Here is a 14,855-nt window from a genome sequence, read left to right as displayed (position 1 = left end):
ATTACTGGCCTTCAGGATGAAGAAAGAGAGCCAAAAGTCAAGGAATGTGGGCAGGCTCTAGAACCCAGAAAGAGCGAGGAAATAAGATTCTCCCCTAGTACCTACAGAAAATAACTCAGCCCTGTTAACACTTTTGATTTTAAGCCCACTGAGACCCACATGAGAACTGTATGACAAAATTGCGCTGTTGTAAGTCACTAGGTCTGCAGTAATTTGGTATAGTAACGTTAGAAAACTAATAAACCAAATCAAAGGAAATTCTGGAGGAAGTATGTCAGTAAAAGCAGACATTTAAATTTCTATAAAGAAACTGTACTTACATATAATTTTAGTATAGGAAAACTGAATTTTATCTCTTCAAACAATGACTATAAAGTGTTAATTACGTATGTCTAAAATTTACTAGTCATAAAAGTCACTGATTCAATTATTAGTGTGTGTTTGGATATAATTTTTATTAATAAAATTCTTAACATACCTAGTTGTTCGATAATACTTGAAACCATCCCAAGAGGCTTTAACTCAATATCTTCAGGCAGAATAATAGTGAGTTCTTCAACAGAAGGCAGTTCCTATAATTAAAAAACAAAACAAAACAAAACATTAAACTTCCTCCAGCTTCAACAACTTAAAAAAAATAAATTTTCCATTTAAAGTGCTACACGTCTCTGAAAATACAACATTAAGTGCTTAGAGCATCTCTTTAATGTTATCCTTTTAGTGGTTGCAAAGACTTGTGATAGCACTTCTCTCCCTCCAACATTTGTCCACCTAAGTGACTCAACAGGTCTCAAGTATACACCCCAAATTCAGTTAGACTAAGAATAGACATAAGTACTATTCTAGATTCTTTCAGTCACACTTGAACAAGAGACTACCTACTTCCTGTAAAAAAGGCTATTATCAGCCAGAGACATTCCATTTGAAAAGAAATAATTCTACTGGTAACTATAATTTCTCCACAGAAGTTCTTTTAGCTGTCTTGTTAAATTGGTTAATTAATTAGTTTGACTGTGATTAAATAGAACACAGAAGCAGCAATCTTTTCTGGGACTGTGTCAAAAAGAGTTGAATGGCCTCTTCAGGAAAAAGGAAATGACACCTATGAGTGAAACAATGAAGTCCTGAAAAAAGAATGCAGGCTTTAGCCTATAAAAACTATGAAGGTGTTGCCTGATACCTTCTCTATCCAGGTTTAAAAAGTAAGTTTCTTTACACCTAAAGATTTCTCTTTTCTTACCCAGCTGCAAACTGCATCTCAGTTGCTATGGAAACTAGATATTGAAGTAGAGATGAATCTGAAGAGAAATCTAAGAATAAATCCGACCTTAGCCTTTAGATTAAAAACACAGCTTTCTGTTCTTGACCCTTGCCAAATGATATAACTCTCAGAAGGAAGCTTTTCCTCAAGATGGCTTGAAGTGCAAAGACCCTACCAATGGCATTTTAGGAGTTCAACTGGGAGAAGGATAACTTTTCGAGAAATGCTGGAAAAGATGTGAAAACCTACATAACACGTAGTATACTGCAGATGAATGCATCTTGCGTAATCATATTGCCCTATGGAAACTTAAACTAGGTTGTTAAAATCATTCAACCAGAGTTGATAAGCAGACATGTAAAATACATTTTGTTTCTGGGATATGCTATTTTCTGATAAAGGATTACTTATGGATAGCAACACTACGGGTCTCAACCAACTGATGCAGAAGGACGTCAGCAGCGTGCCTTTGTATGGTTAGTCTGCCTGGTGTTAGAGGAAATTATTTTGTTTTATCCATCAGAATTCTTATGAGTACTTTTAAAGAGAGAATAACCACTTGCCCTTTCATCATATTAAACATGGAAAGCCTTATCTTGGGAAGACTATGGTTTGAAAGTGGTTCATGTGTATATCAGAATGGAGAAGGGAGTTTAGTTGTTAGAACAAACTGTGACATTAAATAGCCTTTTTACAGAAGTTCTTAGCTAAAGAAATCTCACACCTTGTTAAATATAAGACTGGATAACTATAATTTTGGGGGATTGCAGAGAAGAGGACTTTAATGATATTTCAGAGGACAATTGTGAGAGGAGTTTCACATTGACTCTGGTTCTGGGAGTTGCTCCTTTTGTAAGTGGCAAATGTCATTTGCTAATCCAGAAGTACAGTGATAAAATCTGTCCCATTGCCTGGCCATATTATAAGAAATTTCAGTACTTTTGGATTGGGATAAAGCCTACTGGTTAAATATTCTCAAATAAATAAGTACTATTTATGAAAGGCCCCTGGTTTTGTATTTTCTATTATGAGGAATAAAGGCCCATGTAATATAATATTTATGCGTTGATATAAATCTAAACTGATACTGTTTTGCTTTTGTTGTTTGTTTAAAGTATAAAAGTAAAACATGTTCCTATTTTTACAAAAGGAAAAACTCAAGCAGTATGGAAGGATACAAAGTAAAAAGCAAAAATCCCCCTACTTTATTCCTTTCAACCACCCAGTGCCAAGCCCCATAGATAGCGAATGTTAACATGTATCTTTCAAATACATTTACAATGCAGATATAAACTTGAATTCTAACTTCAAAATATTTTTTACTTAAATAAAATATCCATATTTTAATACAAGGTATCCTTTTTACCGACCATACCCTGTACATCTCTCTATACCAAACAAAAACACATATCTAATTTTATTTAAACACTTAGGATATTCCACTGTATCAGTGGTACTATAATACACTAGCCGCTTGACACAACATATATCTGCCCTTTTAAAACTTTTGCCACTACACACAGTGATACAACATTCTTTTACATATATCTTTGTGTAACCCCTGTGATAGATTATTTTGAGTGGTCGTGATAAGACTAAAACATATGCATATTTAAAATTTTGACAGTTACTGCTAAATTTCTTCTTAAAAAGTCACATCAATTCACATTTCCACAATGTATGAGAGATTTCCCCACACCCTTGCCATTACTAGTAAGTAAATTTTAAATCTTTGCCAGTCTTACGAATATAAAATAGTATCTTGCTTTAATTTGAATTTCTTCATAAGGAAGAGTGAACATCCTTGGATGTATCCTGGCCATTTTAATGTGTGTTATGAATTGTTTTTTGTATAACTTTACATATTTATGAGGGGCTTATCTTTTTATTAATTCATTAAAAAAAAAAACAAAAACCTTTGGATGTTCAAGGACATTTGTCTTTTATCAAATATGTAGTAAATATCTACTCCCTTACCCCACAGCATGTTTGGTAGCTAAAGAACTTAAACTAAACTATTTCAGTTGTTTAGTCAACCTTTGGCATTTTAATTTTTATGTAGTCAAGTATGTATATATATATTTGGCTTTTGAAACTTGTGTCACATTTAGAAAGGTCCTCTGTATCCCAAAATCACTTAAAATTCACTATTGTTTTCTTTATTACTCTAGTTTCATTTTTTAAATATTTGCATATTTGGTCCATTCATAATTTTATTCTTGTATAAAAGTGCAGCAGTGATTGGCTTTATCTTCATCCAAACTACTAGCCAGTTATCCTGACATGCTGTAGAATAATCCATCTTTTCTCTCACTGATTTGAAAAACAAACTTTAACATATACTAAGTACACTTATATATTTGGGTTTTTTACTGAATCTCCATTCAATTTCTCTGATCTAGTTCAGTGTCAGCACTAAACTATTTTAACAACTGTTTTCATAAAACAATTCAGTATTTGAGATGATGAGCTGAGCTGACTCCTTTACCCACTCCATAAATATTTTTCCCCTTGGAATTTTTTTAACTGTTCTCACATGTTTATCTCGCTACATTTCAGAACTATTTCATATTAGTGTTATTGGTACTGATTGAGATCACACTTAGTTATAGTTGCCTTCATAAAGGGTCCTATATAAGTGCTTAGGCTCATTCCAAGCTATTTTATATATTACTCGCTATTATAAATTCCTATTTAACATATTTTATTACTATTACAAATAGATGCTTTATAGGGTATTGCTACATAAGAAAGCATCATGCTGAAATTTACTTTTAGTAATTTTCTTGTATATTTATTATACAACCATATTTTCAAAGAATAAGTTGTCCTTCTTTTCAATATTAGTACAACACAGCTTTCATTTTTCAGATGATACTGGTTGACAATTCCAGAATCTCAAATATGAAACAATTGTGATGACAGTGGACATCGCTAACAGGAATGTTCCAAATCCTAAGCATAATGATGCATTTTTACCGGAATTTCTTTTTAATGGGTTAAGAAAGTATCCATCTATTCTAATTTTAATGAAATTTTTAAAATCAGAAATAAGTATTGAGTTTCATCAAATACTCTTTCATCATTTTGAGATCATTATAATGTAATTTTCTATAAGTTGAGCAGTTCAGTCTACAGGGTCTGATGAAGTCCTGATGTTCTGCTCTAAAGAGTACCAGAAGACATCCAGTATGAGGAAGATAAGCGAAAATATATAAAGCCAGATTATTTGTAGTCAGTCATGGACTCACAATTTTGGTCAAAAACAGAGTCTGGCAGGCCCTCTTAGTTCCTGTTGCTGTTCCATGTTTCCAACCTATGTACTAGAAGAATGAAAAGTTTTGCCCACAAAGGTGAAGGTTCTCTGATTCTGTATAGAACCAAACTTTGGGGAAAACAGACACAGACACTGTTATCTGAAATCACCACCATATTTCCAATACCAGTTCAGTGATCCTAGTACTCTGTAATATAGGAATGTACAGTTTCATGGGCATTCCTAAAAAGGCCAATGATGGCATTAAGTTGCCTCTTGATAGTAATGAATCTACCTATAAAAGTGATGCACATGAAGTCTCACCCCAAATACTCCACAAAACATAAAAGGTATATAAAACTAAATAGTATATACAAAATATGTAAGAGATAAGTGAAACCATCCTTGTACAATTCCAGGTTAAGAGCCTGTTATAGAGTCTGCCTTTGAAAGTCCAGTTAAATGAAGCAGTATATATTAATTTTGAGAAAGGCACATATTTGGAGGTCTGAATTAAGGGAAAACAGATCTATTTGTTTCTTTTAAATGAGCACGCTAAGTGAGGAGGACAGGCTGGGCACGGTGGCTCACGCCTGTAATCCCAGCACATTGGGAGGCCGAGGCAGGTGGATCCTGAGGTCAGGAGTCAGAGACCAGCCTGGCCAACATGGTGAAACCCCATCTTTACTAAAAATACAAAAATTAGTCGGGCATGGTGGCAGGCACCTGTAATACCAGCTACTTGGGAGGCTGAGGCAGGAGATTCACTTGAACCTGGGAGGTGGAGGTTGCAGTGAACCGAGATCGCATCACTGCACTCCAGCCTGGGTGACAGAGTGAAAGACTGTCTCAAAAAAAAAGAGAGAGAGAGGACAAAGAGGAAAAAATAATCCAAACGCCAACAAGAAGGCACCCAAGAGATGTGCTTTCCATGAAAATGTCTGGCGGGTTCAGAGAGAACTTTAAAAGGTTCGAAGGGGATAGATTCCTGCAAGGTATAAAAAGCAATTTCCTTTGGCAGCCATGTCAGACAAGGTAAAGTAAAGATTTTTGTCTTGATCTATGAATGCCAAATGTCACCATCTCTTTCTCAACTAGCAAATTTAATCTACTGTATCACTACCAAGCCTAGTCATTCTTTATCAACTATCCTGCTGCTTTGCTTTTTTCTAAACATATTGTCGTCCAACATTTCTGTATTTACTTAATGTCTATTTCTCTAACTACACAATAAATCCAACCATAACTAGGACCTTTTTAGTCCCAATCATAACGAGGACCCAGTCTTGTTCATTGCTATAGCACCCAAAAAGATGGTTAGCGCACAGTAGGTATTTAGTATTAATATATATCTATTAAATGAACTAGCCTACCTCTTCAGTCCAAGCTTAACAAAAATCTCAAAAGTCAGTCTTAGTCTAAGCACAAATCAGATAATGAAAATATAACCCGATATAGAATCCTCAAAGAACGAAAAAGGCTTGAACCTAATCTTCTCAAAAATAAAATTTAAAAGCCAGGCTTCCAAGGAAGCTTAACTGCCTAGGATTGATGCATAGGTACCTCTGGGTTGCAGCAGCAAACATTATTACAATTATTAGATTAACATTTGGCTCCCAGATAACACAGCTGCTGCCCCTCCTATGATAATGAATAAATCTCCTCAGATACAAAATCTCCTTTAAGGAAATAAAAATCAATCACTTTGCTTTTCCACATTTCAGGGAAGTGTGTATATGTGTGACAGAGAAGAGAAACACAGACACACTCCAATAAAGGGGAAAATATGGCCAGAAAACATACTGTGGGACCATTCTGGCAGTGCACAAAAGGTATAAACAATCAGATGTAAAATGCGTACAAGTAAACTGAAAAAATTGAAAGTAGAGGTGATAGGAGAGGCCTGGGATAGAAAGACCTTCTTCATCACCCATAAGCAACAACCAAGGGTACTAAAAATAAAAGACAAGGCGATTTACTGCAGATTAGAAAGATTAAAGTATCAGCCTGGATACCCCACAACCCTTGTTAGAAGAATGATGAGTAGACAGGAAAGACTTTTTATTTTATTTACACAATATTAGACAAAAATTTAAATTTAATTAAGATTAAATAAAATTTAAAATTCAGTCTTCAGTCACACTAGCCACATTTCAAGTAAGACAGCACAATATAGATATCTCCAACACTGTAGCTCTATTACACAGCACTGCTTTACATTCTCACGTATCAAAAAAGCCCTCCATTACAAAACACATTCCCAGGTATTAATAATATCAATGTATTTCTGGCCATTAACACAGGTATAATTTTAAGACCACATTTTAACAGCATGCACCATATTACTAATGAAGCCTTAATGATAACCTGAATACTCTACTTGGGAAATGAAGATGTGTGATAAATCTATATTTAAATTTTATTGTTTCCCAAAATTAAAATGCAACTAAAAACCTGTTCTGGATGTACATTATCTGCGATTAGAAGTAACTATTTTATCATACAAATAAAATTATTATAAATGTTTACTAACAAAAAATCAAAGAACAGGAAAAAGTTTTTCTGGACCAATTTATTCAATATTTCTATACATAACAAAGAGTATGAAAGGAAAGGAAGGAAACTATTTCATTCACATCATTAGCAAATGAAAAGCCTGCATGGAAATAAACATCCCCAAACATCACAGCATTTGGGAAATGAACTACTAAAATTCAACATACTAAAGAAGCTCGACCATTTATTTCCTACACACTACACAGTTCCAAGTCAAAGGCTTTACTGAGAGGCAATATAATCCAAGCAAAAGCAATTTTAAAAACCTTACATTAGATGATTCATTCATCCTTCACTTTGAGAAAATATGTTACATGATTATTATTCAGAAACTAAATAATGAGAAAGTCCAAATGACCAGATTCCAATGTTGCTATGCAGGTCTCCACAAATACTAAAAACACAGCAGTTTGGAATGTATCTATCACCAGTTCAGAATCTGCTCCTCCCCACTAATATGACTTCAGACAAATCTCTTTCTGGTTTCATTTTTCTTACCTACAAATAGTAAGGAAACTGAACAAAAGTTCGAAACAGTTATACAAATGGCTAACAACAATTTAAATGTCCAACTGCATGGAATCAAAAAGATAACACATTAATACAGAAATTATAGACTAGATTCGAACAAAACAATTACTGTGCTTCTGTGATAACAGATATTCATAATGATGGCATTAAAGACATGCAAGATCCTAACCACACTTCTGGAAAATCCATGAGAGAGCAATTATTGTCTGTGTTGTAAGATTATTATATTTCAATTTTCTAACATCTGTATGGTCTACAAGGTTACTCAGTTAAGCAAAATATTCAAAAGAGTACCACATAACATTAAAAATCCATCCTATTAAAAATGAAGTTATAGACATACCATTCAAAAAATGGGTGCCTAGAACTTCCAATGCAAAAGTGGAAGGAGCTAATATGTCAAAAATGGCCCTCTGAGAAGGTAACATTTATAATTTACAACACTCTTGACCTTTCTAGCATTTGTGAAGGCTTATTGAGCAAAAAACAGTATCAGTAAATTGATGACTTTCTAAAGCAAAATTATATAAAGAAGCTTCAGTAGGATTTTCACTCACAAATATGGGAAAAGGACAGCAGAGGTTGGTAGGAGAAGGAATCAAACATTCCAAATGAAAACTAAACCTTTTTGGTGTCAGTTTGGGGAGAATTGAGAAAAGCGAGGAAGGTGGAATGAAATTATCGAATCACTTTTCTCACATTACCCAACACAGGACATGCACGTGGCAGCCAATTACCTGATGCTATTAGGTGAGCCTTCACTTTTCAGATATGGTTGGAAAGTAGGATCCAATCACTGGAGTACTGAGAGCCATGACTGAATTTTTTTTTCTCTATAGCTGGTAAAACATATTGGAAAAAAAATGGATTAGGTCTGTAAACTCTGTGTCAACTATGACCATACTTAACATGTAGTCTAATTCATTAACTTATTCAGGGGAAGTAATTTTACAAGTTTCCATGAAACTCAGCTATTTATCACCAGTAAGCATTAGTCCCCTCATTAATTACCCTATTATGTATGACACTAAACTTAAGACGCAGACAAGTCAATTAAAAAATGAGGGTCAACATTTCTTTGCAGTGTCTTGAGATATTTCTTTTTTAAACAAATACATTATTATCCTGTTTTTCTCTAAAATTACTGTTAAGAGAAACGAAATTCATAAGAATATCTTCAAAATTTAATTTGTTTAAATATAAAACTATAATCCATCTCAACAAGGAAAAAACCTCCAACAATGAATATAACTCTAAGCCTATCTTTTATGTTAATTGAGTCCATAGTTCATCAACTTTAAGACACTGATTTTATATATCATGAAGATAAAAGGACTGCCAAATAATTGTAAAATGCCACAGAGTATTAGCCCAAATTTTTCAGAAATCCTTATTATCTCCCCTTCCACTCAATCCTATCACTTCTTATGTGCAGTACACCATTCATCTGACATTCAGCCATTAACTCCCTGGTGTTGTTTTACTTTCAGCTAAAGTGTGTATGCTCACTCTCTAGCTTCATTGTTCTTGAACAGACATTTGTCTTTATCTTCTAAAGCAATCAGTAGAATTCACTTATTAGAAACTACTGAGGAATGGGGGAATCTAAAAAATTGAAAGCTTCTTGTCTGATAATTATATATGTATATACACAGGACATAAATGGATACTCTACCAAATGAGACAGTATTTATTTAATGTTTATGGAATCATTCATGCCTCACATAAGCTTTACTGAAATATTCTGTAAAATATAAAACTTTAATTTAAAAAATCTATTAATTATTTTTGAAGAACACTATTGAATATTAATGAAAAATGATCTCCTTTAAGTATATAAACCACTGCTTAAATAACAAGCACTTTGGGAAGAATGTTAATAAGTGCTACCAAAGTGTATTCTAAAATAGAATTTAATAGTTCAAAATATACATATAGTAATAAAAGCCTAAGTTAAAAGAGGCCTGCATTCAGGACAAAACTTATAAACCAAGTTAGGTCTTGAAAACAATATAGTCAATTGATAATTACTAAGTGTAGACCAAGATGCAATACAATTTCATATATGATGGGAGATCAAACAGGCATGAAATATTCTACCGCAACTTCTAACTGCTTGAGGTGGTCCAGATATTTCAGTACACTCATGTTAGGACATTTTAGAATGTGTCCACACTGCCACAATCAGGAGAGTAGAGTGTACTCAACCTAACTACTAAATGTACTTATTTTATGAAATAAGCAGTCACCAAAGCATGACAGCTAAATTTCCCCCAAAATTGCCAAGAAGTATTAATTTTTTTTCTTGGTCATGCTACATTATATGCCTAAATACACATTATTATCCCTATTGAAGTATTATCCATTTCTTATCTCCATAAACATTGTGCTTATAATTTTAAAATGTTATGTGAAGATTTTCAGGTTTTCAGAAAACAATGGGCACTAATTTATAAAACTCATTTCTGTTTAAGACTTTAAAAATTATAATCCCAAATGTTTTTATGACCCTACATTTTTAATTACACTTGATACATTTGAATGAAGAGTTCAGGGCATAAACTGCTGAGAAAATTGTTTAAAAAGAACCTCAATTTTCCAATTCATCGAAACACTAAATATATCCTATGCGGCTCAACGTAGTTCCAAAGCTGTAATATGTATGCTGCTTACAGTGACTGTGTAGGTTATATATAAACCTTCTGAGCATTAAAGAATTATTTATGTTTAAAAGAATAATTTTATCTAGTTAAACTTATTATTTGTGACATTATGAAGTCAGCCACTTAAGACTCTCCTTTTTCACTGCCACTATAGCTCACTAATTCCTCTTTTACTCTCTTCCCCCCTTACCACACCCTCACATTAAAAAAAAAAAACTGGGTTATAACCACATCTTGGGATGGCAAGGTTTGGTTATGACCTAATTTTAAAAATTACATCTTTCTAAGGTTTAAGAACAATCATAAAGTTACTTCACTGTAGTTCTCATATACCTAAAGATCTGCATTGTACATAGATCACAGAGATCGAACAACCCACAATGGAAAGATTTAAAGGGATAGATCCAGAGAGGTGACATTCCTGCTTGAGGCACAGACTAAATGGAGGTAAAAATGAAGCTAAGCATGCCTAAGTGACAACAGGAAACTGTTAGAAAACACTTTAGAAAGTGGTTGGATGTAAAATTGGGTTAAACTGGGCTAAATTGGGCATGTCTATGTCCAGATCCCTAAAGGTCCAGCACAAATTCTAAAATTGGTTTTAACTATTTGGCACATTTTAATTTGTGTATACCTTTTAGCAGAAAAGTTCATTAATTTTCTTCAGAATTTTGTTAGATAGTTAAATTAATAGCCCACATAGAGCTTGACGCTGCATCTAGCTAAGATACACAACCTCCGCTGCCTAAAAGTCTAAGTGACATATCAGGAGGCCTGAACAAAATGGCACATACCACACCAGCTAGTACTAGTTGTGGAGAGGAGACACTTCCCAGAAAGAATGGATTGTCATTAAAAAAAAAAAAAAAAAAACTAAGTTAAATAACAGAATTGTCCCAAAAGTAAGCAAGGAAATACAACACTAATAGCCAGTTCATGGGACACTGAAAGCAAAAGACGTCATTTTTAGAGCCAGAGATACTGAAATCCATGTATAAGCTAGAATTAAAAAGATAAATCTGGCCAGGCACAGTGGCTCACGCCTGAAATTCCAGCACTTTGGGAGGCCAAGGTGGGTGGATCACCTGAGGTCAGGAGCTCAAGACAAGCCTGGCCAACATGGTGAAACTCTGTCTCTACTAAAAATACAAAAATTAGCCGGACGTGGTGGTAGGCGCTTGTAATTCCAGTTAATTGGGAGGCTGAGGCAGGAGAATCGCTTGAGCCCGGGAGGTGAAGGTTACAGTGAGATCAGCCACTGGGCTCCAGCCTGGGTGACAAGAGCAAAACTCTGTCCGTCCTCCCATTCCCTCCCCCGACAAAAAAAATCTACAGATAAACAGAGGAAGCCAGTCAATAATGAAAGAATAAAATAACAGATAACTGTGAGACTATCCAGAGGCATGTAAAAGAGACAGTGTGACTAGCCTTCATAGCTGCCTTCGTTCCCAGATGCTTTCTAATAAACCTCCAGTTCTCCTGAGGTAATATGAGTCTCTGTTCCTCATAAAAATGAGTCCAACATAAATCATACATGATAACCATTTCCAAGTATTTCCATTGCCCTCCATAGAGTATAACCCATTATTACTGTCTGTCTAGCATCCCCTTTTGGAATGGATATAAGCTCCCTTTCCTGTGAAAGATAAACCATTCCATGTGGTTTATATAGGGGCTGATATTACACCCAACATCCCACCCTCCTCACAATACATACACATTCACACTCCCTTTCTGTCAACTAGCTCTTACAGACTTCCACCCTCTCGCACTAGCGTATGTGCTTTCAAGTGTTCATTTTCCTACACATGCTCTCCTCACTCTCTCCTACACACTCGCCTACACAAACAGGAGTGACTACGTGACTCACAGCCAAGCAATCTGAAAATCCATTCCACTAGCCTCAATGATCTGTTCAAGGCTGTGTAACAGAGCATAGGCCAGCAAAAGTCATCTCCATGACTTTCATGCAAGAGTCTGTCAGTGGTCAAAATGCCAGCCCTGAGAAAGAGGCAGACTCTTAAAACACACTACATACCTGTAACTATACACTATCTTTTGTACTCAGGACAAAGCCATTCTTTTCCCCCAAACTTAAGATTTGAAACCCTGAAGAAGTCCTTATATCTTCTTTCAGACCTATAAGCCAGAGATTTAGTGCAGACTGGGAAACTAACTCATCAATTCCTCTACCTATCTCTAGTAGCACAGTGGTCTGAAGGACTTCTAATAAGTTTCCCAAATAAAGACTACAATTCCCTCTTCCATCATTCCCAAATATCCATTGAAATGGTCTCAGAAAGGAACAGACCAACCCATCATTCCAAGTTGGAAAATCTAACAACATTCAAATGGAATTTTGTCTTTTGAGGCAAACATAACACTCACACAATTCAATAGCACTTTTAGCAATTAAATTTGTTTGTCTCCACTTTATTTACCGTCTGTGTCCCTCCATTAGACACTACAAGAGCAGAAACTGGATTGGTCTTGTTTACAGCACCTGGCAAATGGCAGGTGTGCTATAATAATTTCTTAAAGAATTAATAAATATAAAATGCCTTACACTCATTCTATAATCATAAATTACTTTGGCCTGAGAACTCATTATCTGTAAAGCACTCCACTGGGTACTATGGGAGTTACAAGGATCACATATGAACTCAGTCCTCAAAGAACTTGTTCCTAGACTCCCTGTGGCCACAAATCCTTTGTGATTTCCTGATGAAAACAGGGACATTCTGTTCAGAAAAAAACACCTAAACAAATACGCTAAGACTTTGCATTAAATCTGAAGAAATTCCCAAGGTAAGAATTCCAAATCTAGTAAGATAAGACAACAATATGCATGCATTTACAGAAGTACTGTGGTCTTTTCTTTGTTGGTTATTATAGTCTAAAAGGAACTTATGTAGACAGGTGATCAAGAGACAAGCAAAAAAGACGAAACAAGTCTCCTACTTTCAGAAAATAGTTATGTTGGTAGCCTTTGTGTACAAAGACCACTAAGAAATATTAACGTATCTGTAGCACGAAAATATGAGCCACTGATGAAGCTGCATACAAATCCAAAGATTTTCAATGTATAAAGCATAAGCGAGATAAGAATTTCTTGTTATCAGTAGAGAAAAAGAGAAATAATTAAGACTGGTAGAATCCATTCATGAAAAAGGTTCCTGAGTGCCTGTAGGCTTTATTTTTTCAAATCTTGCATTGAACTATCTCATCAATGTAAATGTTATATAAGAATTATGATTAGTGACCATTAAATATTTTTAAAGCATTAATAATTAAAAGTATATGCAGAGGCGGAAAAAAAAAGTGGTAATATAGCCTACGTTCTGAAATTCTGAGACTTTCCTCCTGGGTTATAGGTTTCAATCAGACTAACATCATCCTCCTAAGGATGTTTACAGCGTAAGAGGAAATAACCTTGCAAGAGTTAACTTTGCAAACCAAACCTATCAAGTGCCAATAAACAACCATTCTAAAATTAACAAGTTTTCTCCAACTGTAATAACAAAAACACTCCAAAAACTTCAATAGGAATCCTAACAAGCTCAACCCTTTGAATTTCACCTTCTACTTCTCTAAATGCAGTCAATTAAAAAGAAAATTTCAATTGCTATTGGGCAAAATTTTCTGACTTGCAGACCCTAAAAAAAAAAAAAAAACCACCAGAAAGCAAATCGACATAAGAAATATCTTTTTCTAGGAAATGTAAGAAATGTAAAGTTCAAAGCTGAAGTTGAGCCACAATCGGAAAAATTATCAAATGTCAGCAGAGTTAGAGGTAACCTAAGAAATTATACAGATCACTACTCTTTTATATAAGAAAGCCAAGGCATGCCAAAAGCATGCCGGTTAGGCTGAGAATGAACTTCAAATTTATGGAGCAGATACAGGCAAAATTAGAACAATATCGGTACCAGAATATGTTTTAAAACATGCCAACTAAACTTAATACATCTAAGTACTTACATTAAGAAGTAATTCATCTTTTGTTTTAAGAGGAAAATTCTTATTTTCCTTCTCAACTTGTAAGTCATCATCTCCATCTGACAGCACTGGAGGAAGTGATATACAAGAGGAAGAAGATGACGATGAGGAAGAGGAGGAGGAAGACGATGAGCTTGAACTATCTGAATCTGTTTCACTGTAGAGAAGAAAACAGTTAAAAAAAAAAGTCCAGTATTATTATGTATTAAAATAAGATTATTCAATTAAGAAATATCAACTTTAATACATGTTTATTATTGCTTATTCTAACAATATTAAAATAAGATGATTCAATTAAAACATATCAACTTTACTACATGTTTACTACTGCTGTTCTAATTCAAAAGCTAGCACTTCAAAGCTGATATGGTATTGGGAAAGTAGTCTTTACATTTTCAAACCTCTGCTATAACCCAGTTTCTCTTATTACAATAGTCTCACATATCATACACGTGAGTATAAGCAAGCATGTGACAAATCACTAAAACAAGGGAATTCTGGGCATGGCACCTCTCTTAGACACCAATAACCAGATCGCTTAATTGCCAGATCGCTTGAGTTTCTTCTCAGTCTACAGACAACTTGGGAA

At 34.5% G+C, this 14,855-nt stretch overlaps 1 protein-coding gene across 2 annotated transcripts in view; it reads right to left on the bottom strand.

The window, feature by feature from the left end:
- LOC105488653 (nuclear assembly factor 1 ribonucleoprotein) overlaps positions 1–14,855 on the bottom strand; it is a 40,845-nt gene that overhangs the window by 24,094 nt on the left and 1,896 nt on the right. For both annotated transcript variants that reach the window (XM_011752916.3, XM_011752915.3), the window contains exons 2-3: positions 14,249–14,423; positions 479–572 (exon numbers count right to left, since the gene is read on the bottom strand). In XM_011752916.3, the coding sequence (XP_011751218.2) occupies positions 479–572; positions 14,249–14,423 (269 nt within the window). The remainder of the gene's footprint in view (positions 1–478; positions 573–14,248; positions 14,424–14,855) is intronic.

This window comes from Macaca nemestrina, chromosome 3 (assembly GCF_043159975.1).
Source record: "Macaca nemestrina isolate mMacNem1 chromosome 3, mMacNem.hap1, whole genome shotgun sequence".
Lineage (NCBI taxonomy): Eukaryota > Metazoa > Chordata > Mammalia > Primates > Cercopithecidae > Macaca > Macaca nemestrina.
This window is presented reverse-complemented; position numbering and strand designations above follow the sequence as displayed.